This window comes from Scatophagus argus, chromosome 11, assembly GCF_020382885.2.
Source record: "Scatophagus argus isolate fScaArg1 chromosome 11, fScaArg1.pri, whole genome shotgun sequence".
NCBI lineage: Eukaryota > Metazoa > Chordata > Actinopteri > Scatophagidae > Scatophagus > Scatophagus argus.
Window position 1 is genome coordinate 3,631,266 of NC_058503.1, and position 22,416 is coordinate 3,653,681.

General features: G+C 39.3%; 2 protein-coding genes across 2 annotated transcripts; one reads left to right on the top strand and one right to left on the bottom strand.

Annotated features, from left to right (window-relative positions):
• Positions 1–1,834: 1,834 nt before the first annotated feature.
• LOC124067380 (uncharacterized protein KIAA2012) lies at positions 1,835–18,470 on the bottom strand. The gene is made up of 24 exons (XM_046404692.1): positions 18,422–18,470; positions 17,787–17,911; positions 17,400–17,531; positions 17,071–17,217; positions 16,313–16,532; positions 15,918–16,063; positions 15,499–15,709; positions 15,038–15,105; positions 14,741–14,960; positions 13,128–13,289; positions 12,555–12,725; positions 11,733–11,858; positions 11,544–11,618; positions 10,567–10,634; positions 10,196–10,253; positions 9,918–10,119; positions 8,493–8,630; positions 8,187–8,376; positions 7,871–8,015; positions 7,215–7,591; positions 6,873–7,078; positions 5,888–6,060; positions 3,381–3,588; positions 1,835–2,731 (listed from the first exon to the last, which is right to left on the bottom strand). Exons 2-24 carry the CDS (start codon positions 17,895–17,897, stop codon positions 2,563–2,565), a joined length of 3,723 nt encoding a protein of 1,240 aa, XP_046260648.1. The 5' UTR covers positions 17,898–17,911; positions 18,422–18,470; the 3' UTR covers positions 1,835–2,562.
• A 2,055-nt stretch (positions 18,471–20,525) lies between these two features.
• LOC124066674 (olfactory receptor 4P4-like) lies at positions 20,526–21,552 on the top strand. The gene has a single exon (XM_046403294.1). It carries the CDS (start codon positions 20,526–20,528, stop codon positions 21,465–21,467), a length of 942 nt encoding a protein of 313 aa, XP_046259250.1. The 3' UTR covers positions 21,468–21,552.
• The last annotated feature ends 864 nt before the right edge of the window (positions 21,553–22,416 follow it).

A 22,416-nucleotide genomic window follows, 5' to 3' on the forward strand; every position in this document is an offset into this window, starting at 1 on the left:
TGGAGAAGATCAGCTCTGATTCTTCAGCCACTTGTTGCCAGATCATTTAGTTTGCCAATATAGTCCTAATGGTATAGCCAATTTAACTCTAGGTGGTTCTGTCTGAGTTCCTGTTGTTGTTCTGAGCCTTTGCTACATGCTGTATTTACCTGTACATCATGTCCCCTGCCTTCCTGTGATCTCTGTCTGCCTGCCTTGCTCAGCACCTATCCAGCCCACTCCCCAGCCAACAGCTTCCAAGTCTCCCAATCACACAACCCTATCACCCTCCATTACAAACCCCTATCTCAGCAGAACACCTGAATTTGAACTTTTGCAAGTCTTTGTCTGTCCTACCTTTGAGAACTAAATTAACTGAACAGTTTCTTGTAATGTTTCATAGCACACAATCAAAACAGAAGCTTAAGTTTATTGGACTAAATTACAAATTCAGTGAAGACAATATTGTATATCCCAGCTCCTGAGTGTAATGTAGACTTTCAGCCAGAAACCCAGCCTCTGATTGGTCTGTGGTCTCAACTCATGCATGATGGCATTGCCAGTGCATAGCAAACAACAATAATAGCTGTTTTTAACAGGAATAAGGATACAGGATAAATAAGCACTCAAGATATTCAGCTTTGGATTTGTTTGTTTGTAAAAGCTCTTGGAATGCACCAAAGTTGGGAGAACAACTTTCCAACTTGGGAAAATGAGACCAGCCAAGGAGCACGTGAATGTTAATATTTGTTTGTTTTCAACCATAGATGCTGATTTTTCTGAGAGTCTTTATTTGGATTTCTTCAGAGGGTTGTTTGCGAAAAGTCATGTCAGCCACAATGTACATGGACTTCTGTGTGCGTCAGCTTTAGTCAGATATTCGATTTGTGGGCTCATAGAGGGCATTGCTGTGTCAGCATAATACTGAGAAAGTATTATGGTGTATGTTGTCAGGTGCTTCATTAATTGAGCCTCTGCATATTTCCATTCTCCATTCCCTTTAGGTACACACTCATGAATTACAGAAGTTGAATTTTTTTATGTTTCTGTTTTGGTGCACACTACAACTTATCAACCAGGCCTGCTGGTATGAATAAAAATGAAATGAGATTAATGTTAATTTTTATGGAGCTGTCCAGAAATTACTGAACAAATGTCAGAACTAGCATCACAAACTCATTGGCCCTCTTCTGGCTCGTATCCCAAAACTGGTCTTTTCCAAAATATGTTACAGACTGTTGTTGCAGACTGACCATCTGTACCACCTGTCTACTGTGACAATTGCACATCATATCCAAGTAACTTCTCAAAAACATCAGCTATGCCCTGAGTGGAAGTCATCACATATGCTGTTATAATAAGAAGAAAAGGACTGTAAAATAAAACCAAACCGAGTTGAATCTTATTGATAATGTTACAGAGCTGTGAAATATTTGCTTAGCAGAGCATCCCATGAGGCCAACACACAGCAGTTGTTGGGTCATGCATTAATTGGCCACATAGAGCCTGGCTGTAACCAGACCTGTTCCCTGAGGCCTGTTCACCACTATAGAGGTGGAACACTGGGGAGGTCACAGTAGAGGACCTAACAACACTCATTACAGTAAGCTTGCATCACCTCTGGGCTTGTGGGTGTGTATGGCCCAGTGCTGCTGAAATTAATGTATCTAAATAAGTTTGAATATGAACCACAGTCACTGGGAAATAGGTTTCAAGTCATCCTTCCAACAGACAGACACACACAATTCAAAAACAACTCATCACAGCTCAAAGTCTATCAAATTATAGCTGAAGAGAAACTTTCAAAATTTCAACCAACTGAATTTAATGCTTTGTTTAAAGTATAACTCGTCTCCACTTTGCCTGCACCCAGGGTCCTCTACTCCTTTGCCATCAAAAATCCCTCCAATGACATGTTTTGGAGAGTTAAACTAGTTTGTGCAAAGGTGGAATAATGTATCTGAATGTTCACCACCATATAAATATAGATATACTACAGATAAATTTCATTTATCTAGGAGCTAGAAGAGAAGTCAGTATCATTTACATTGAGGTTCTTCTTTTTTATTGGTTGTCAGAATAAACAGAGATCAGCTCTAGGATGTTGTCTAAGGTTGGTCATATGGTGCAAACACCTCTCCTTTCATGTAAATGTATTCATGGCTACATTGGTAAATTCTGGGCTTACTCATCCATGTAACCACCTCCACTTGGCTGCTTAGCGTGACTGAGCTTGTTGGGGTTAGTGAAGCCAGATAACTAAAAGATCTTGGCCTCATGGTACAGGCCTCAGGTCAATCTGACCAAGGCAAAGAAATCAAGCAGGGAGTAGGCAAAAATCCAAAAAGCAATAAACAAAGCTAAGTCAAAAATGATGAAAATGATTGAAAATTTTTGTCTTTCATAGAAACAAAGTGAAAAAGAAAACACAGAAGTAAATGATATATTCTAGCAACAGAAGAAGTATGGAAGTAGAGATGCTCAACTCCCATTGTTTAATTTGTTCCATTTGATGTTATGATCTCCTAAAATCAAACAAAAATCTTTCCCCACTTGTCCTTCAGCTCAAATGGAGGATAGAGGTCAGGGAGTCACCGTCTCAGCCTTAGTTGGATTTAGTCCCAGTAACTGTAACAAAGTGAAATACGAGTAGATCCACGGTCTGGAGATACCCTGGGTTTTCTCCAGACCTCCAGCCTCCAACATGAGACCCCTTTTAAAAGCCAACTGCTTCTGTAACAGCGCCATCTGTCTGTAGGGAGAACAGAATAAGAGAGAGACACAAGGAGACTGACAAAGCTGTACAGTGGACAATTTACTTTTTAGCCATTTTAACTTGTGACCGACCATCTGCCCTCCACCATAAATGTAAAGAAAGACAGATACAAGGTATATTACTGTGTACAGATTTTTAATAGCCCCACTGTACGAAAACAGGCACACATATATCTCATTTCCACTGTATGGTACCGCTTGGCCTGACTTGCCTTGACTCACTTGAAACCATTCTTCGTTGGTTTTTTATTTGCCAAAACCATGCACTTTGGTGGTGTCATCTCGGGTGAGGATCCAAGCAAGTGGCATTAATACTAAACTACTACTACTACTACTACTACTACTACTACTACTGCATGTGTTTTCTTTCAAACCCACCTGCAACCCACACAAAGAAATCATCATCCTATGTCCTTTTCCCTGTCTTTGTGTCACTTTGAAGATGATGTCAGAGCAGTTTTACATGGTGTCACTATGATAATCAGAATCAGCTACGAATCCGATCTACACTGAGTGGGTACTATCTACAGTGAATAGCAAAATCAAGGAAGGTACCAGGTACCAAAAGCGAGTCAAGTCGAGTCAAGCTGAGCCACGCCATGATGTAGAAATGAGGCAATAGCTACCTGGCGAGCAGCCCGGCCTCTTCTGCAGCCCACAGCGCAGCCTCCTCTTCTCTCCTCCTACGTTCCTCTTCTTGGTTCCTCCTGTCCTCCTCCTCTTGCTCCTTTCTGTGGAGGTACTCTTTCCTCTCAGTCTCATCCATCTCTTGTAGTTTCTGGTGCTCCTCCTCCTGCCTCCTTTCCTCTTCCAGGCGCAGACGTTCTAGTTCAGCTGGAGGGGTCAATATGTTATTTCCAGAAAATTAAATTACTACCATCTAACATGATAATGCAGTCAGAGATAACCTGATACACTTTTTTCCCAGTTATGTTTCCAATATCTGAAAACTGAAAACAATACTGATTATTATTGTTGTTGCCGGTATTATGTGGTACTATTAGGTTCCATGAGGCTGTAGTAAACCACACAGCATTTCTTGAATGAGTAAAAAATATACAAAAATTAAATTTAAATGTATTCCAAAGCAATTTATCAGGACTGCAAAGGAAAATTGCATCATCTTCTATATAAGGTTTTAAAAGTGAATATTTGAAATAAAAGTGCATTCAAATAGCAACATACAAGTTTAAAACAATAACATGCAGCTGTTTGATCTGATCAGGACAAATTAAGCAGGGCTATATGGTGGTACAGCAGTAACAGCTTTAACAGCATCACTCAAGTGGAAGAGAATGGGCTGAGAACAGGGTAACCTAATTAGCAGGAAAACGGCAAATTGTGTGATCTTGAACTTTAAACATCTCATGTAAAAAAACATTAGCAAATTCTTCTTGAGGAAAATCAGCATTTCTGTACTCTCTGCTGACAGTTGATTCCTCTTGTCGGTTCAGGCAGTTGAAGGCCTGTGCTTTTGATCATGCATGAGGATGCCCTCCATCTTGCCTGAATGTGGTGATGGTGATGATTTGTGGGCACCTGTCTTCCAAGTGAGACTGTGTGAGTGAGGACAGTTTAAAATGCCCCGTGATCTTTCTGCATTTGTTATAGCATCACTGCTTTGTGAAATGTCCTTGTGGACAATGAGCTGCGATATATGAGGGTACTGCCATCTCTTCCATGCAATTGTTCTTGTAGCCCACATTGTGTACACAGAATCACATGTGCTTTAGCCAGCGGGTTCTCTCATTTGCCACATCATTTAACATCTCTTTAATGGAGGCTCCAGCTGAACATGCGGCTGGATGTCTCCTAACTGAATTCTGGGAACCAAAGAAATATGAAGACTATTGGATTTAATAACTGTTTAATTACTAATCGTATAATCAAATAGTGCCACAACAACCCTGCCAACAACAGTGTAACACTTGTTTGCATGCTTTTGCACCACTCTGCTTTGCACACACTGCCAAGTTATTCGACATTTAAATAGGCTATGAAGGAAGCAACTGTAATGTGAAATGTGTAATGAATAGGACTAATCTATTCAGATGAAAAATTATCTTGTGTTATCTTGGCATCTACACCTTTATTAGCTTGAAGTTAAGTTACATTATTGCTTAAAGCTCCTAATTGGCTAATGTCAAAATCTTGAGGCAGTTTGAAGGGTGCGAATGAGCATACACGCCCACACACCTCTACCAAGGCATCGTTGTTTCTATGGTTTTGTACTCACTTTTTCCCATCCTGCCATGACCTGCTTCTCTCATCATGGTTACAGCTTTGGTTGCTCTAATAATTATGAATACAATACTATGACAAGTCACGTAATAATCTGCGACAAAACTTCAAGCTACTTTCCCAACTTAAATGCCTGGTGAAAGCTAAAGGTTGACAGGTCTGCATGAACTGAAGTTAATAATTCAAACTCTTTACACCTGCAATGGTAAGTTACTTTGCAAAAGATTTAAAAGAATTCAAAGGATGTAGTCCAATTACAAGTACAACTGATCCTTCACTAAGCAACACTCTCCTTAGCAGTTCACAAATGATAGGTGGCAGTTTTCAGTGAGGGAAAGAAAGCAGGTTTCTCCTTTTTACTTGGTGAATTAATACTGCCTTAGGCCCTTACCTTACAGTAGATGACATTAAATGAATTAATCCATTGCTTACACTTACTCTTTTTTTTTTTTTTTTTTGGACAAGAAGTCAACAAATACATAACCCTCAAAACAAGCTTGTCAATATTCTCAATTAATCCAGGTCATCATTATCTCAAGGACATTCAATCGAACGCAAAAACTCAAAACTAAACTCAAAGCTCTTGTAAACTTGAGCATCAGTCTTGCTACAGCTGTGTGCACACTGCTTAGGCAAATGGAGAAATCAGTTGATAAGCTACGACTGGACAGCAGCTGTTTTGAGCTAACAGTCATTTGTGTTGATATCGAAACGTGTCAGAATCCATCACATTTACAATTCGCTATAATGATCACATAGCCGATAAATAGCCAGTTATATACATTTCTGCCAGATGTTGTGCATTCCTTTTTAGTCCATTACAATACAACTCTTCATTTATTATTATTATGTTTTATTTTTCCTCTGTTTTTTTTCACCTTTTCATTCTCACCTTTCCTCCTTTGTTCTTCCTCCTCTCTCATCCTCTGGAGTCGCTCCATCTGCCGCCTCCTCTCCTCCTGCCTCCTCCTCTCTCTTTCTCTTTGTGCCTGTTCCCGTCTTGCTCGCTCTTGCTCCTCTTCTTCACGTTTCCTTCTCTCCTCCTCCTCCGCCAGCTTCTTCAGCCTTGAAATGGAGTTAGCACATTAATGAAGTGGAAGTGCATTTGAAACTGTTAAATTGAATTCTGGGTGCTGCAGCGCCTCTTCCTGATCAGTCAACACCAGTGGTCTTAGATCAGCAAATTTCCCATTTGATTATTTATCTTAAATTGTTGTCTTGGACTATTTTGTTATATCACTTTATGGAGAGTATCAGAAGAATAAAGGTTCAATATTTTTGGTTTGGTGCAAATTGGGTTTGAAACTGAGTCAGCTAGTGCCACTGTAACCTGGTAATTATTGTACAGAGGCACTAATGAATTTGCTAATTTATTGACTGAACTTTTACTCTATAATATAACCCATATGTACAGTAACAGTAAAACTTCATCTCTAATCACTGCCTGTAACTGTCTAACCCCCACCACATCATTTAAACCACAGCTCTCCGTTGCTCTTTTGCCTTTGTCTTTGCTAACCCGGTGGTCCTCTGACCAGCAAAGCAGACACAGTGTGACACAATATGACACAATGCTGACCAGCTTCCTCTGCCCTACACCACCACAACACTGCACAGTAAAGATGACATCGGCCCTCTATGCAGAACTCCAACAAGACTTATTCTGGAAGATACCCACTTGATTTGATGAACTCACACTGGTGATGTCATCCTTGGACTGTATTTTTACACAGAAAAGTCTGTGGATTTCTTCCCAGTGCAATCCAAAAATGCTTAATTAACACTGATAACACATTGGGAATGATGATGATCTTCACAGCAAGCAAAACCTGTTCCATTCATACTTAAAATGTTGTGTCGTCAAAGATCAACAGAACCTGAACTCCTCAGCTCTCTTCCTCCTTGCTTCTTCCAGCTCATTCTTCATCCCCTCTTCTGTCTGCTCTCTCTCACGTTGCTTTTTCTCCTCTTCCTCCCGTTCCCTCCTCTTCCTCTCCACCTCCTGCCTTCGTCTCTCTGCTCGCTGGGCCAGATGCACAGCTGCAGCCTCTTCCTCCTCCTTATTCTTTCTGGGCTTGGAGGACTAAAACACACACATACCAATACACTGTATACAGTATATCCTCTATAATATGAGCAATAACTGCATCAGAAAGTTTTCAGACATATAAATCAGATGAAAAAGTACTGTGTGTTCTGTGTGTGTGCTTCCTTCCAACCTCTGGCTTTACTGGGTTCAGCATCAGCTGTTCCTCCGTTATCATGACAGTTGAACATGACGAAATTCGGCCATGTGATGATTGGAGTCCCATCGTGCTGGCTGGTACCGCCCCTTCACGGGAAGAGGCGGTAGACCTCCTCAGGCTCCTGTGATTGACCGGGGATGCAGAAGCAGTGGACCTGAGCGAGCTCATCGATCGGATGCTGCTGTGTGTGCCGGCGTAAGTGGAAAGATGGTCTGTGCCGGTGTCTTCTTCTGCATTTGTTTCTGTTTTGTTACTGTGTGTCTGTGTTGCAGAGGGCCCTTTGGAGGATATCAGGTGAGGCTCCTCTTCCATTTCTTGATTAATCTCAACCTCTTCTTTTTCATGGCTTCCTGTGAGAAAAGCAAAGCAAAGGAAAAACCAGTTAAATGAAAAAGACAGGAAAGGATTGTAAAAGAAAGGACAAGGTTTGTTCTAGAGCTGCTCTAATTGGAAAGTGTCATACTACAAATCTCTCAGTCAGGGTTTAAGGTTTATTTGTGTAAAAAAAAACAGCAGATTTGATTTGCGTAATGAAAAATACACAAATAGTGATGGCGATAAACATTTTTCTCCTACAGTGTCTTTGATGCTTCATACCTTTTTTCGCTGGAATGTGTGCAGTGTCTTACCATCAGCTAACTCTTGTTGTTTCAGTCTTCCTCTCCTCGTCCCTGCTGACTCTTCCCTCTGCCTCGTCACTTCTCCTCGCTCTTCTTTGTCCTCATTCATCTTCACGTGTCCTCTCGCTTCCTTTCTGCCTGTCGCCTTCTTTTTCTGAATGACAGACAAGTAACCTGAATAGCGCCTCATTTTATGCATAGCTTTGGATAGATACAGAAGTTCCTATTTTGTTGAGGATATACTAGAAAAATGTAAAAAAAAAAAAAAAAGATCTTAAATGCTCACATTAGTATACAGTATAAATGTAAATCAATCAATACTCACCAGAGGAGGGAGAGCAGAAAGGTCCTGAGTCTCTGCAGTTTCTGTGTTAGCCCTCTCGTCTTTTTTCTGGCTCCTGGTTGATTGAACATCATTTCCTGTCTTTTGTCTCTGCCATTTTCCTCTCTTCCTCATCCTTACCTTCTGTTCATCTGACTCTGCACTTATCACTGTTTTCATATCCCTTTTCTTCCTAAATAAATGGAGTGTGAGTATATACAGCTTGTTACTTTGTGAAATGAGTGGACTTACGCCCAAAGTGTCTGTAATCTTTAACCTCATAACAATTTGTAAATATTCTGAGTTCACCCTTGGGTTACTGTAGATTCCTCCGCTTCTTTCCTCTTAGCACTGCTCGTTGTGTCCACAGAGTCCTCTGTTGTTGCTTCGTTTGAGTTGATGGTCTGATCACTGCATGATACATCATCTTTAAACTGCAGCTTCACTCTGGACACAACAGATAAAGTCCAAATGTTTTACATGTCATTTAGCACCAAACGTTTTTCTCTATCAGCAGACCATCAGCTGTGGGATCCTGTTGCTCTGCGTCGTCTTAAATGTGAAGGATTCCTCTGAGCACGTTCATTTCAAAGAGGAGCCATTTAGTATAATGGTGCATGACAACCATTTTTAAAGTGAGGATTGATCCACATAGAAAGGTATGTTCCATGTACACAAACCAGAATTAAAGCTGCACAATGGCATCTACATATTGTAGTTCAATGGAGTAGCAATATTTTTTTATTTGAGACAATCAACACAGGTTAAAGATGGAATACTAATGTACATGTACACAAGCCCTAAAGGTTAAATGTCATCAGTATTTCATCCAGTTTTTTAATAACATATAACCAAAATTATAATCTTTGAGTGAATGCTAGAAGTTAATGTTGCAATATTGTGTTTCATGAATCAAAAATATCATTTGCCTCATGCTAATCTTAAGTCCTTTTGTTGCCTTAACCTAACTATGGATGGGAATCAAACCCTGCATTCAGGTGTGAGTGTTTCATTCAAACAATGACATGTGGTCAGTCAGGTCAGTCAGTTGTGTAAGAGAGTTGGTGTCTTTGGGCGATGTTTGGGACCCCCTGCAACATTATGAAACCACACCTAATGCATCCTCGTGGATGCTTGAGCACTGCTAGCATAACATGGACAAGTTTGTGTGAGGGCTCCCAGCTATAAGTACAGCAAAGGATGAGTCTTCACCAGCTCAAAGCACAACCAGGGCAAAGGCAAGAAAATATGATGAGCCATATGTCGCACTGGGCTTCAATGAATGAATTACAATCTTTGACAACATTCTGATCTACAAAATTGGAGCCGTGCAGGAAAAGTTTGGGAACCACTGCTGTAGATACTGATTTCAATTTAACTACTTCACAGACTATTGGCTGGTTCAGTCTACAGCAGTGGGTCGTCATATGTTTGTAGCATCACTGTAAACAGAGATAAATAAATAATAATAAAATAAATGAAGATAGACTTTGATATCGGAAACTGGAGAAGACAGCAGAAACTTGTAGAACTCAATTTTTGTTTCTATATTTTGTGCTCAAGCAAGCCCTGTGATTTTAAAAATCTCCAACAAAACTCTATTAGTTTGAAATTTTAGAGTCAAGAATATCTTGAAAGAACCTTGTTGGTATTTGTGGAAATCTGCCAAATTCATACATTTACACATATGCAGCTAACATAAAGATATCATAGTTAAAAGTGAATCACACCAACCCTGGCTGATGGGATCCAGACAAATGGTGAGTCTTTGCTATACTGCTCAGCTCTTCCTCTTCATCCTGTGCCTCAGTGTTTGACTCTTCCTTCCCAACCTGTTCCCTCAGTGGAGACATCCTGTTTATAGAATCCAGTTTGGGTGTCTTCCATGTTTTCACCACTGCGTCTGTACTCTTTGTTCTTTTCTTAGTCACAGCCACTGGAAAGTTAAACAGAAAGTTTAGATAAAATTCATTCAACTTCAAATTCTGATCAAACAAGCAGCATGGGGTTACCTGGCTGTGTGAGGTGGCTAGGTGAGCATGTCTCTGTCAGCCTGTTAAGGTCTAAGAGCTGTTTGGAGACCATCATTGAAAAATTCAACAAATCGTGAGAAATATTTCATTGACACAAAGGATGCTCTATACTAAAATCACATGTTATATTTACAACAATATACAACAAATCATTCTGATATGCTCATGGCCATTTTGTAACTGTAATATGTAATATGGCATCTTCTTATTTTTACACATTTACACTTGCATATTTTCATATTCATATTTCATATTTTTGAAGTTGAATGAGTTTCTCATTGCTTTCACTCTTTCAGCCAAGCTTGGCAAACACATGCTTTCAAAAGCTCATTCAAGAAACATTATTTCACCTTGTGTTTAGTCTGGTGGTGCTGGATATCACCCATAGGAGCTCCTGTGTTTAGCTCCACCCCTCCCTCTGCACACAACACACAATGAACAAGCAATTGTTTGAGCAGCTAACTAACTTGGTGAATTTACGACAAGATGTAATTCATAAACCAGAATTAAGGTATCATGGATGCAGGCCTCCCCCACCCAGCCAAGTTGCTGTTTACATCTATGTCTGTCCAGACTCATAATATACAGTTTGTAAAGAGAGCTTTGAAGTGATTTAACAAAAGGGATTTAATAAAAGTGTAGATAAAAAGTGTAATTCTGGGGAACTGAAACATGCTGTCATCACTTTGAGCTTAAAGTTTCATCACAACTCTGACCAACTACATATTAATATAACAACTGTCAATCATGTATTATCAGAGCAGCACCATACTGACAAAAACAAAGGGAATAAAATGACTTGATGTTGAATGCTAAAACAAAACAAAAAAAAACATACACCTTTTAAAACAAAGCACACAAAAATAAATAAATAAAAACCTTCCAGGAGCAGGCAGAAGTGGCATTGTGAGACCATTGAGAGCTGTAACAAAATACTGTTGCATGACATTTTAACTATAAAATGTTAATTATAGGCAAAATATAATAATATAATATATGATGACTTTAGATTACATATTTAAACTCCAAATTCATTCAAATTAAGAACTATTTCACTCCAGTTTTCCCCCTGTGGAGACTGCCTGTACATGACTTGTGCTGCTCAGAGTGAGGACCTTGTGGTTTGAGAACCACATCTTCAGATCATCCACATGTGAGAACCACTTATTTTATTTCATTGGACTGACTTTTTAAATTAAGGAAACTGAGTTTAATTGTGTTTCTTACTATTCAGGCAGAGAAATCTCCTCTTAACACACATGCACAGAGTTTTAATTAAGTTAACCTTTAACATTTCTCCACGGTGTTTAAGGCGTGTGTGTATGACCTGTATAGTTATCTTGAGGTTGCAGGACAATGACCCAGGGTAACTCCTCTCCTTCTGGAGACAAAACCTGGAGAGCTGAAAGACAGAGCAAATACAGTATTGATAGCTACTTTAATCAGACCCTATTTCCAATCTACAAAACTCTCCTATGAAGTATGCAGATTTCACATCAAGGCTCATTGAGTTTACCTTGCTCCTTTGTGTCACCATCATCACCCTGAGATGGGTCCTGGCTGTTTTCACACAATGACAGCTGTATGATCTCCCCATCGGGACCCAGGATCAGGCAGCCAACAGACTTGCCATTCTGTAGATCTTACAAAACACAACAACTCTAAAGCACAGATACTTTTGGCCATTAACAGATGAATGAAAGTGCAACAACATCACTTCCCACTTCTCTTTTTGTTGATATATATAAGTCACAAAGGTGAAATGGTCTTTGAATTTGAGAAAACACTCAGGCACAAATCGCCTGAGTGAGTGCTGAACCTGCTGAAAAAGTGTTTGACAAAGTGTGAAGAATATAGACGCAGCTCTCACTTTGGTTATACAGGGACTGAATGGCTTTTAGCAACAACCCCCATGCTCCTGCAGTACCCCTCAAAGGGATCCCTAAGGACACGATTCCACACAGAGCAGAGGGGACAGAGCTTCAGCAACTCCACATGGGTTAAGAGCTGATCCCCTGTTCCACGGCCTGATTAGAATCTGCATGGCTCCTTCTGAATGTGCACCTCAGCATCAAATTCACTGACCTCTTTTAACTACACAAACTCATTTCAACATATTAAATGCCACTTGGTTATGCAGGTGTACATTAATGTGATGTGATAATTAACATAATTATGCCCAAATTTCTCACAAAATTGACAAGACATGAAGGCGGTGAAGATATGGTGACCAGGATATTCATTTCACGTTGGCATTATTTTCATTACAGTTTATTATTATCATTATAAATAGTTTACAGCATTTTATGTTCTCTCACAGTGGTTTAGCTTTTCATACCTCTTAGCTCCAGGGGCAGAACGCCCCTGACCACACCTCTGTTAGGATCACTGGACTCACAGGGGTCGTGGACATCCAGAAGTCGATTGTGTAGAAAAGCCAAAGAGCTCTGCTTACCTGGGCCCTTACATCCTGCAACACAACCCAGCAGTCCTGCTGGAGGTGGAGGCTCTGAAGTAGACAATACAGCATAAGAGAAGTTAGTGAGATGAACCTTTGCAGGATTGTCTCAATATCGTGTGCTTTCCAAAGGAGAAAGATTGTAAGACAGTACTTTATCAAAACAAACAAAAAGGACACGTAAGGACCTGTATATTGTATTGTATTGGAATGTCATGGTTTGTCACTGGAATTACATCGATGAGTATTGGGGGTAACTATAGAGTTAATAGATAAAGGAAGGTCTAGTTTTGTCATGTCGCTGTTAAGTTGTACATGTTTGATAGGCAGAAATGCATTTACATTCAATGTATAACAAAACTTCAGAGGCTGAGTAATGAGATCTCTTATAGATCCAGCTGTAAGACTGAATTTAAATTTTCACATATAAATTCCAGCTTGTGTGTGCTTTACCTTCTTCTGGCCCCAGCAGAATCATAGAACCTTTCTGAGAGGACAACGTTCTTCCTCCTCCTTCTCCCCCTCCTCTCCCTCCCCGACCTATTTCTTTTTGAAAATATTGTCTCTCTGTTTTGACTCCCCCTCCTCCTCCTCTTTGCTTCCCATTTGTCTCTTCTGAAAGATGGAGAGAGAAGAAATAACAGAGCATCTCTGCAATGACAGTTTGTTGAAGACATCAATTTAAATATCGGATGTATTGAAAAGTATGGAGACAAAGTGTGTATTTAAATGTTACTACAGTGAAACAACGTGCACAAAACACACCAACTCTTACAGAGACAACTTCATTGCTCACTCATCCACTACAATGGTTTATTCAGTAGTGGGCAGGAATTTGAGATTTAGGACATTTACTCATTATCATAATTTTTCATTCTTTTTTCAACTGTAATTTTCATATATATAAAAAATGCAAGGTGCAGTGTAGATGCCCTGGATAGCACTTTTTGTTTTGTTATTATTAGTAGTAATTATTGTTAATAAATTTACATATTCAGAATTTGGATACTCAAATGATCATATTGAAAAATAAAAGTAGTGCACTATATAGCAACTATACATCGCAATTTCTAAAGAAATTGTGGTGGGAGTGAAAAGCCTTGCTGGTGGCTAAGGAAAGGCTGTAGCTGAGCCTCATTCTTCAATTGTCATATTATATAATTAATTTAATAATGCTGAAGTATCAGCGTAGTGAAAAGAAGAAAAAAAACAAATCTGTTTTTGTCAAAAAAGGTACGGCGTCACTGATGCAGAAAGAGCTGAACCCCAATGCAGAGTCAAAAAATAGGCAGGCGAGGCAGAGGTCTGAACAATGGTCTTTCACTATTTAAGGCAAAAACTCAAAAAAAGCTCACACTCACTGTGGCAGGGGATCAAAGAAAAACTGTGGCAAAAACTCCTGGCATGGCAAGGCAAGGCAAGACAGAACAAAGAGCCTGGCATGAAAAACAGGACTAAATAGACAAGACAATGAGACACAGGTGACACACATTAGGAGGGAGAAAGCAATCAGGATACCCAAAAGCAAAGCTACAAGAAACAGAGACACACAGGGGAAATGATGCTTTCAAAATAAAACAGGACATGACAAAAACCTTGAACATGAAACATGGAAACACAAGACACACATGAGACATGTTCAGAGGGAAAATCACTAGCTATTAACAACTCACTCAAATATGATTCCCACTACATTGCTTTTTGTAAAACGTCAGGAACACAGAAAAGTTGAAAGGATGTGTGTGTGCGTGGACTCAGCTTGAACCCACCAAATGAAATTAACTGCTGAATGAGTTCTGATTAAAACTGCTGCATTCAGTGTGGAAACAGTACACAGCAACGGTGTGACGGAAATGTCAAGTCAAGTCACTGAATGGGAAAGAAATAGCCAGAAAGTAACTGAACCGTATATTTGGTTGTATTTGGAAGTTTCTATATTCAAAAATACAGAAGTAGTTGAAAGACAAAAACCATGAGAGAAGAATAGTAAGAATTTTATAAGAACATACAGTGGAATTGCTTACAGAGCAATCCTAAAAGTGAGTGATCTAAAACACTTTTGTTACCCTCCTTCCCAGGAAACAGCAGAGGAAGAAACAGCTGCTGCTGATGGAGTCGATTCAGATTTTCCTGGGACTGAAAACCAACTCTTTCAGCCTTTGGTTGGGAATCCCTCTGGGTCGGAGTCTGGATCGTACTGTCGGGAACAACAGCAGCACGTCTCTCCGCTATAGGAGGTAGGTGCTGCACTTGGTGTTCATCGCTGCTTGGACCCTCCCATCTTGGCTGAAACATTCAACAGTTGCATGTCTGCACTTTTGCTCTCAGAAAATGTAACACCACATGAAGGAAAATGCTCTTACCCTGTCTGTGTTCTCCAAGCAAAGTCCATGGCTGCGTGAATGTGCTACTGTCAGAGGAGGAAGGAGGCCTGTGTGTTGGGAAAGCAATCAGAGATCAGGATCACCAACATATACTACACACAAGGCGCTGGTTTGGTTGAATTGCTTTACTGCTGCTACTACTGCTTCAGTATGTCTACTACTAGTACTACTTTTACAATGGACTGTATCTGAGGTGGTATTTGTTCCAGGTTCTGTGTTTGATTGCCATTCTGCTCCACAGAGTTTGACTAAAGAGCAATCAGGAAATTACAGTTTTTCAATTGATATACAAGATGAGTACATGAAAACAGCTTGCACTTGAGGACATTGCGTTTGCTTACATTCATTACACATGTACAACTTTAATTCAGGCCATCAATTTTGTTTATTTCAACAGACCACACACACACACACACACACACACACACACACACACAGACCTGTCCTCAAATGTTTGTTCACACTCATTGTTCTTTCATAGGTGCCTTTGTCACTGGTCGTCTCAGTGTCATGAATAGAGCAGCCTTGGTCATCTGGTGCACCGTTGGCACTGGTTGTTTTTGAATGGTCAAGCTCCCCTCTCATACTATTGTGGTTTATTTCAGTATGCTGTGAGCTTTCAGTACGCTCCAGACTCATGTCCGAGTACACCTGGAGTTGGAAAGACATTTGGACAATGAATCAAACCGCATCCAAGACACTATCATTACAGTAATTCAGTTTCATTTCAAAGGATAAAGGACCATATCTTTCCATTAATTTAGAATGACTCTTTTATCTCTACAGAGGGTAGAAAATGAAAAATCTGGATAACATCATCAGAGGCAGGGCCGTGTTCATTACAATGAAAGCATGTCACCTGAGCTTCTTCTTCTGGGGTCACTGCTATGTAGTGTGCCCAGGGTTGAGGCTCAGTCTGTGGAGTTGGAGACCTGGACGTACGGGGCATCTGGAGGAATAGATCCAGCCTCAATCTCTTCCTGTCTCCCTGCTCTTTGTCTTTACCTGCAGGGAAGTTTCATTTTAGGATCTAACCATATAGAGCTGACTTGGTTGCATGATTCCAATTTCCTTGTGACTCCCAAAGGTTGTAGATTTACACTGAAGAAATTCTCTATTTCTCAGGCTCCATATTAGGTTGTTTTCACATCAAATTTGTTCTATTTTCCTTGAAATATATGTACAGTAACAGTGTACTATGCTGTTACTATATTGTACCATAACTTTTAATTTGTTTTGGACTATTAAACAGACCTAGATCAGTCTGTATCAACACATTGCCTTCAGGCTGACTCTGCGGCTGTTCAGTTTTTCTCTCTGCAGAAAGCCAATGACGGTTCAGCTGTACAAGTAGCTCTGGGCTGGGCTGGTCTTGTGTAGTGTGAATGGATGCAGGACTGGGGCGATGAAGGTCTGGAGCAGGAGCAGGACGAAGAGGAGGAATGAAGGATGGACCGAGTCTGTAGGAGGTAAACTGGAGGGGCGACAAACATTAGACCAATAATGTACTGCTAGCAAAGGATGGAAGAGTTAGGTAATTATTAATAAAAGTTAGTTTGTTAAAAATTCTGAGAGCAACTCCTTTCATATATAAAGTAATTTAATTGAGTGTCAATATAAAAAAATAGCATGTGACATAAATGTAATGGAGCTTCATATTCCAAAAAAGATTCCAAAAAACGGGACTGGGACTGACACGTAAATAAAAATTGAATGTAATGATTTGGAAATCATTTCTGACATTCAACTGAACATCATTACAAAGACAAGATATTTAATGTAATAAACTAAGTAATAAACCCTTTTTGAAAACATGTTACTGGCATCAAAATCAGAACATATTTTTACAAAAATAAATGAGGATGGTGAGGTAAAACTTAAAATATATTGGGTTTGTATTGTTTTCATTACTTTGTCAAAAAGAGAGCGTTATCACATTGCATTTAATCCATGTTTTAGTTGAACTTTTTGTGAGAACTTGCATATATACAATTTTATTCTTGGTCTAATACCCGATTGTTGCTGTAGCTCAAAATGGCTGCCGTCAATTCCTTCAAGGTGCTCAGCTGCTGTTCCATTTGTTGAGTGTACTGCCGAACAATTCGCTTCTTCCTTCCTGTGGTCTCTGACTGACAACTGGTTTCCATATTAACCAAGTCCTGCAGACAGAAGAAGGTGGGAAACAAATCATTGTGAAAATAGATTTCTTGGCTTGTCAAAGAGTATTTCAGTAGATGTCCAGGAGCTGTGTCTGTTATCAATTATGCCTGGAGATTTTTTTTCTCATATTATTTTATGGCCATAGTTTTACTTGCACACACACACACAGACACAGAGTTACCTGGGAGTACAGGAGAAGTGGCCCCCTACGAGTGCTGTAAGTCTTTGGAAGGGTGGACTCTGCCTCCACAAGCAGAAGACCTCTTTTGGACAGTTGTAAGAGACAGTCCTGGGACCTCCAGATGTAGTAATCCTATTGGTCAGTCGATGAAGTAGAATTGCTGATTATATGCTGAATGAAATGACTAATTAATGATGTCTAGATTCATTTATTTATAGAACTGATTTACTTCATTTACATTCCCCACCTAAAACAGCAAACCAGCAACAAACAGTCTGACAAAAAATGCAGCCTAAGTATACTGTATTTCATCCCCAATATGTAATACTAATATAAATTCCAACTCTAGAAACTGGACTTTTGCAGCCTTTGTGAGTGAGTGAGAACCTGTGGAGTGAAGCAGACATCCAGCCGTTCATTATGTCTCCCTGTGTTTGTGCTGGATGAGATGAATCGTCCACAACCTCGACTCAGCAATGACAGAGACAAATCCTTCATGATAACAATTTGTCCTGGAGGACGCCGAAATGGAGGAGATTAAAACTTAATTAAGTTATTATATAGATATGTATGAATGTACTGGGACTATGATAAGGAAAAACCTTTAATGGGGTGCTGGGTGTAAATAAAGTTTAAAACCAATAAAAATAAATAAAAAGCTTTTGGCACCAATGCAAGTGTTAAAAATCACAGTACAGCACAGTTCATAAACTCATAAACCAAGCCATAAATCATCAAGCTTTGTAGTTCTCATTCAGAGTTAATGAGTTAATTAACTACAAAACAATAAACTTAATTTCCTCAATTCAAACATTTTCAATAGCCAACAGTGAGGTCATGAATTAGAGCCCTAAATATATATCTGAAAAAAAAAACTGCCTGAAAAGACAGTCAAATATGAAAGAGATATTTCTAGTTTGTATATCGGTATATTCATTTAATCAGCTCTTTGTCACATCTTCTTGATTTGTATCATGTTTCACAGCAGAAATAAGCATTAAAAGACAAAATGTTAAACATACCTGCTGCCTGTCCTACAATGACTGCCCTCTCTCTCTCTCTCTCTGTGTGTGTGTGTGTGTGTGTGTTTAATCACTGTTGCTAGGTAGTCTAGAGTCAGTACTTTGTGTTTCTGTTGCCGTGGCTGCAATGACCTACACACACACACAGCAGGGCTTTCATAGTAAAAAACAGTATGGGTGTGAGTTTGGCCTGCAGTTCAGACCAGTCTCCTACTGAAAACCCGGAAAAAGACAATGGAGACCTCAGACTGTTGTGCATGTCCCTGCTCCAACATGACCCTGTCCCATCCATCATCACAGACATTTACATCACTGTGCGATGTAGTTACATCACCATGTGATGTAGGTGGACTGATACAGTCATACACATACATAAACATACACATGCACTCCACACAAACACACACATACACACTCAAAATAATGTGAGACTAATGTCTTACTGTATTGCACTGTCTTGTGCTTACTGTGGATATCTGTCCATCCATCCATCCATCCATTTTCTATACCGCTTATCCGTCAGGGTCGCGGGGGAGCTGGAGCCTATCCCAGCTGACTACGGGCGAGAGGCGGGGTTCACCCTGGACTGGTCGCCAGTCAATCACAGGGCCAACACACAAAGACAGACAACCACACACTCTCACACTCCGGAGAACCCGGAGAAAACCCACGCAGGCACAGGGAGAACATGCAAACTCCACATAGAAGGGCCCAGACCGGGATTCGAACCTGGGACCCTCTTGCTATGAGGCGACAGTGCTAACCACTGCACCACCGTGCCGCCCATATCTGTCCATATTTTTTGTATATATTTTTCATTCTATATTTCTGTTTTTATTCTTTATTTTTATAGTTTTTGCATTTTTATTTTATTCTGCTCATGTGTAGTCTTGTGTGTAGCACCATGTAGCACCCTGGAGGAACATAGCTCTAATGAAAAATAAAACTCCTTGAATCCTTGAATCTCACTGACTTGGCCCTGCAAATCCAACTGATGGACAATTTGAGATGTAAACACCACTGTAAATCAAATAATTCATTTAACAGTTTCTTAATTTATTCAATCTATTTCAAAATAATTTCTCAAGTAGAATAAAGAACCTAATTTCTTATTGCCTCATTGTTAGTGGCATTTAGGATGGCACCCTGTCCTGACCTTTGACCCTTGCAGTTCTAAGGCAGAGGAAATTGGCCATGATAGCAGCAGCAGCAAAGCAAATTTCAGCAATAGTGTGTTTATTAAATGTCCAGTGTGTAAGATTTAGTGGCATCTCGTGAAGAGGCTGCAGATAGCAGCTAACTGAATACCGCTAGGATAGGAAGGACCCTTTGAAATGGGACAATTCGTCCATGTCTTTGTAGCATATTCAGACTTCAACAGGCCTTTGAGGAATGCAAACCTCACATTGAGACGCAGCTGACAGTATGACTTCATCCTACCTTTGGTACTCTCTACATTCATACGTGGCTGCATTCAAGACAAGCAAAAAAATGGTTCGGTTTTGATTGGTCATTTTCTGCTTGTCGTGTTTGTTTGCCTCCCAGAACATCATTATAAAGTTTCAGCAGCTGCTTCTGTTTGTCTCAGAAGGGAGGGGAGGTTATAGCAGGTTATAGCAGTCTTAGGTTATATACTTGGTGAATTCTATCTGTGATATGACTGGGATATGACTGATATGGCAAAATGGTATATCAAAAATCAAAATTATATATTGCAAAAACATATAGTTCTTTGGAACTGGCACTCACAAACATTCATTTATCTTATCCTGTCTTTTGTTTCCAATTGCAGGTTCTCTTTACTTGTTTTGGTATGGAATAATGTCTCCTAAAAGGATCATGTTTGTTAGTAAAATAACCAAGGTTTTGTATATAACTGCATTATAAACTTTGATTCATCAATTGTCCAAGCTCCTTAACCTGTTTAAGGTTGTAGTTTATAACTAAAAATGGTGCTTAAATAACTGTTGTAGTAATTTTCTCCACCGACTCCGACACTAACACAATTTTTAATTTTAACATTGCTTTGCTTTTCATCATTTGAAATCACACATCCTCAGAAGACAAATTATCAAATGTATACTTGTGTCTTACTACTGGGATCATGGAAAACTCAACACAGATTATGTCATTTGTGTTGGCTATGTATGTTAACTTGGGACACTTAAAGTACCTATGTTTCACTGTGGCAATGTTATTTTATTTATCTGTTATTTTTGCCAACATTCTTCTTATTGTCATCATTACTCTGGATAGAAATCTGCATGAGCCCATGTATCTATTCTTGTGCAATTTGTTTGTTAATGAAATATATGGCAGCACATCTTTGTTGCCATGCTTGATGGTACAAATCTTGTCAGAGACACATGAAATCTCTGCATTTTTCTGCTTCATTCAAATATTCAACATTCATACATATGTCGCTATTGAATTTGGAACGTTAACAATAATGGCATATGACAGGTATATATGTATTTGTAAGCCTTTACATTACAATGTCATAATAACCAAAAGAATAGTACAGAAGGTCATTCTTGTTATTTGGACAGTTTCTTTTGTAGAAGTTGGAGTTTTACTGTCATTCACTATTAATTTAAAGCGCTGTCGAGCTGTTATCAACAAGGTCTTTTGTGCACACCACCTCGTAGTTGAACTTTCTTGTTCATCAGACAGGACGGTGTCACTTATTCACGATCTGGTTTTTGGCCTTATTTTCACTGTTGCAGCTCCTGTCAGTTATATATCATTCACTTATGTGAAGATTTTGGCAGTGTGTTCCAAAGCTTCCAAAGAGACCAAAAGTAAAGCTTTTGACACCTGTACTCCACATTTTATTTCACTCATTAGCTTTGTCTTTGCCTGTTTTTATAGCTTGATCACTCAGAGATTTGACATGTTCTCTGTCCCCTATCCACTGTGTGTTTTCTTGTCTATGTATGTGGTGATCATTCAGCCTCTTCAAAATCCAGTCATTTACGGTCTTAAATTGTCAAAGATTAGACAAGCTTGTAAAAATTTGTTGACATTAAAAGCATCACAACTTTGAAGATAGGAAAAGGAGTCTGTGTACAACCTGAGTTGAATCAGAAGCAGAAGCAAAATCAGAATCAAGTTTTATTGGCCAAATGAATCACCACACAAAAGGGATTTGTTTCCAGCAGATGGTGTCACTTGAGTTATACAGACAATAAATAGACAATATGCAATATAGACAAAGTGCACATACAATATACAGTATAAGTATGTGCATTATTCACAGACAGGGTATCTACATACAACTATATATATGACTAATATAGAGAGACAAAGTCCATAAAGCACAGAGTGTGTAGTGCAACAACAGTGTGTTATATGACAGAATTATAGAGATGGGAGAGAACTAGAGAGCACAGTGCTGAGTCTGTATTTAAAAATTGTTCCAACATAAATTCAGGTCCAAAACCTAATATCTAATGATCAATCATCAACACATGCTGGCACAAAGGATATGCAGCTGGTTACAGAATGCTCATGTTTGTTTCATCAACATGAGAGAAAGGACACTGAATCATTTAAAACTTAAAACATTTCAAGGACTACACAGTTAAGTCCAAGGTTTATTTCTGTTGAAGCAAAAACTTTATTTGCCTCATGCAATCATATTCAATATAATGTAGTCAAACTTTTCTTGTATTTAACCTCCCCCTGAGGAGCAGAGTGTACAGCACCCTGCGACCAACCAGAGCAAGCTCTAGCCAATAATTAACCTAAAATATATGTTTCAAGTTACAAGTAAAGTTGTGTGAAGATTAAGCCTCTTTCTCCTCTTCCTGTGTGTGTAAATGTCTAAAAAAATGTTATCATTCTGTTGTATTTATTTACACATTTTTAAATGTGTGTGCCTGGATTCCCTGATCACATTAAATTGACACATGGAGTTTGAGACACTTTCTCATTCTCCTGATCCACAAATACATGCTGTGTTTAGCTGCAGGTGGAAAATTGATCAGTTCTCA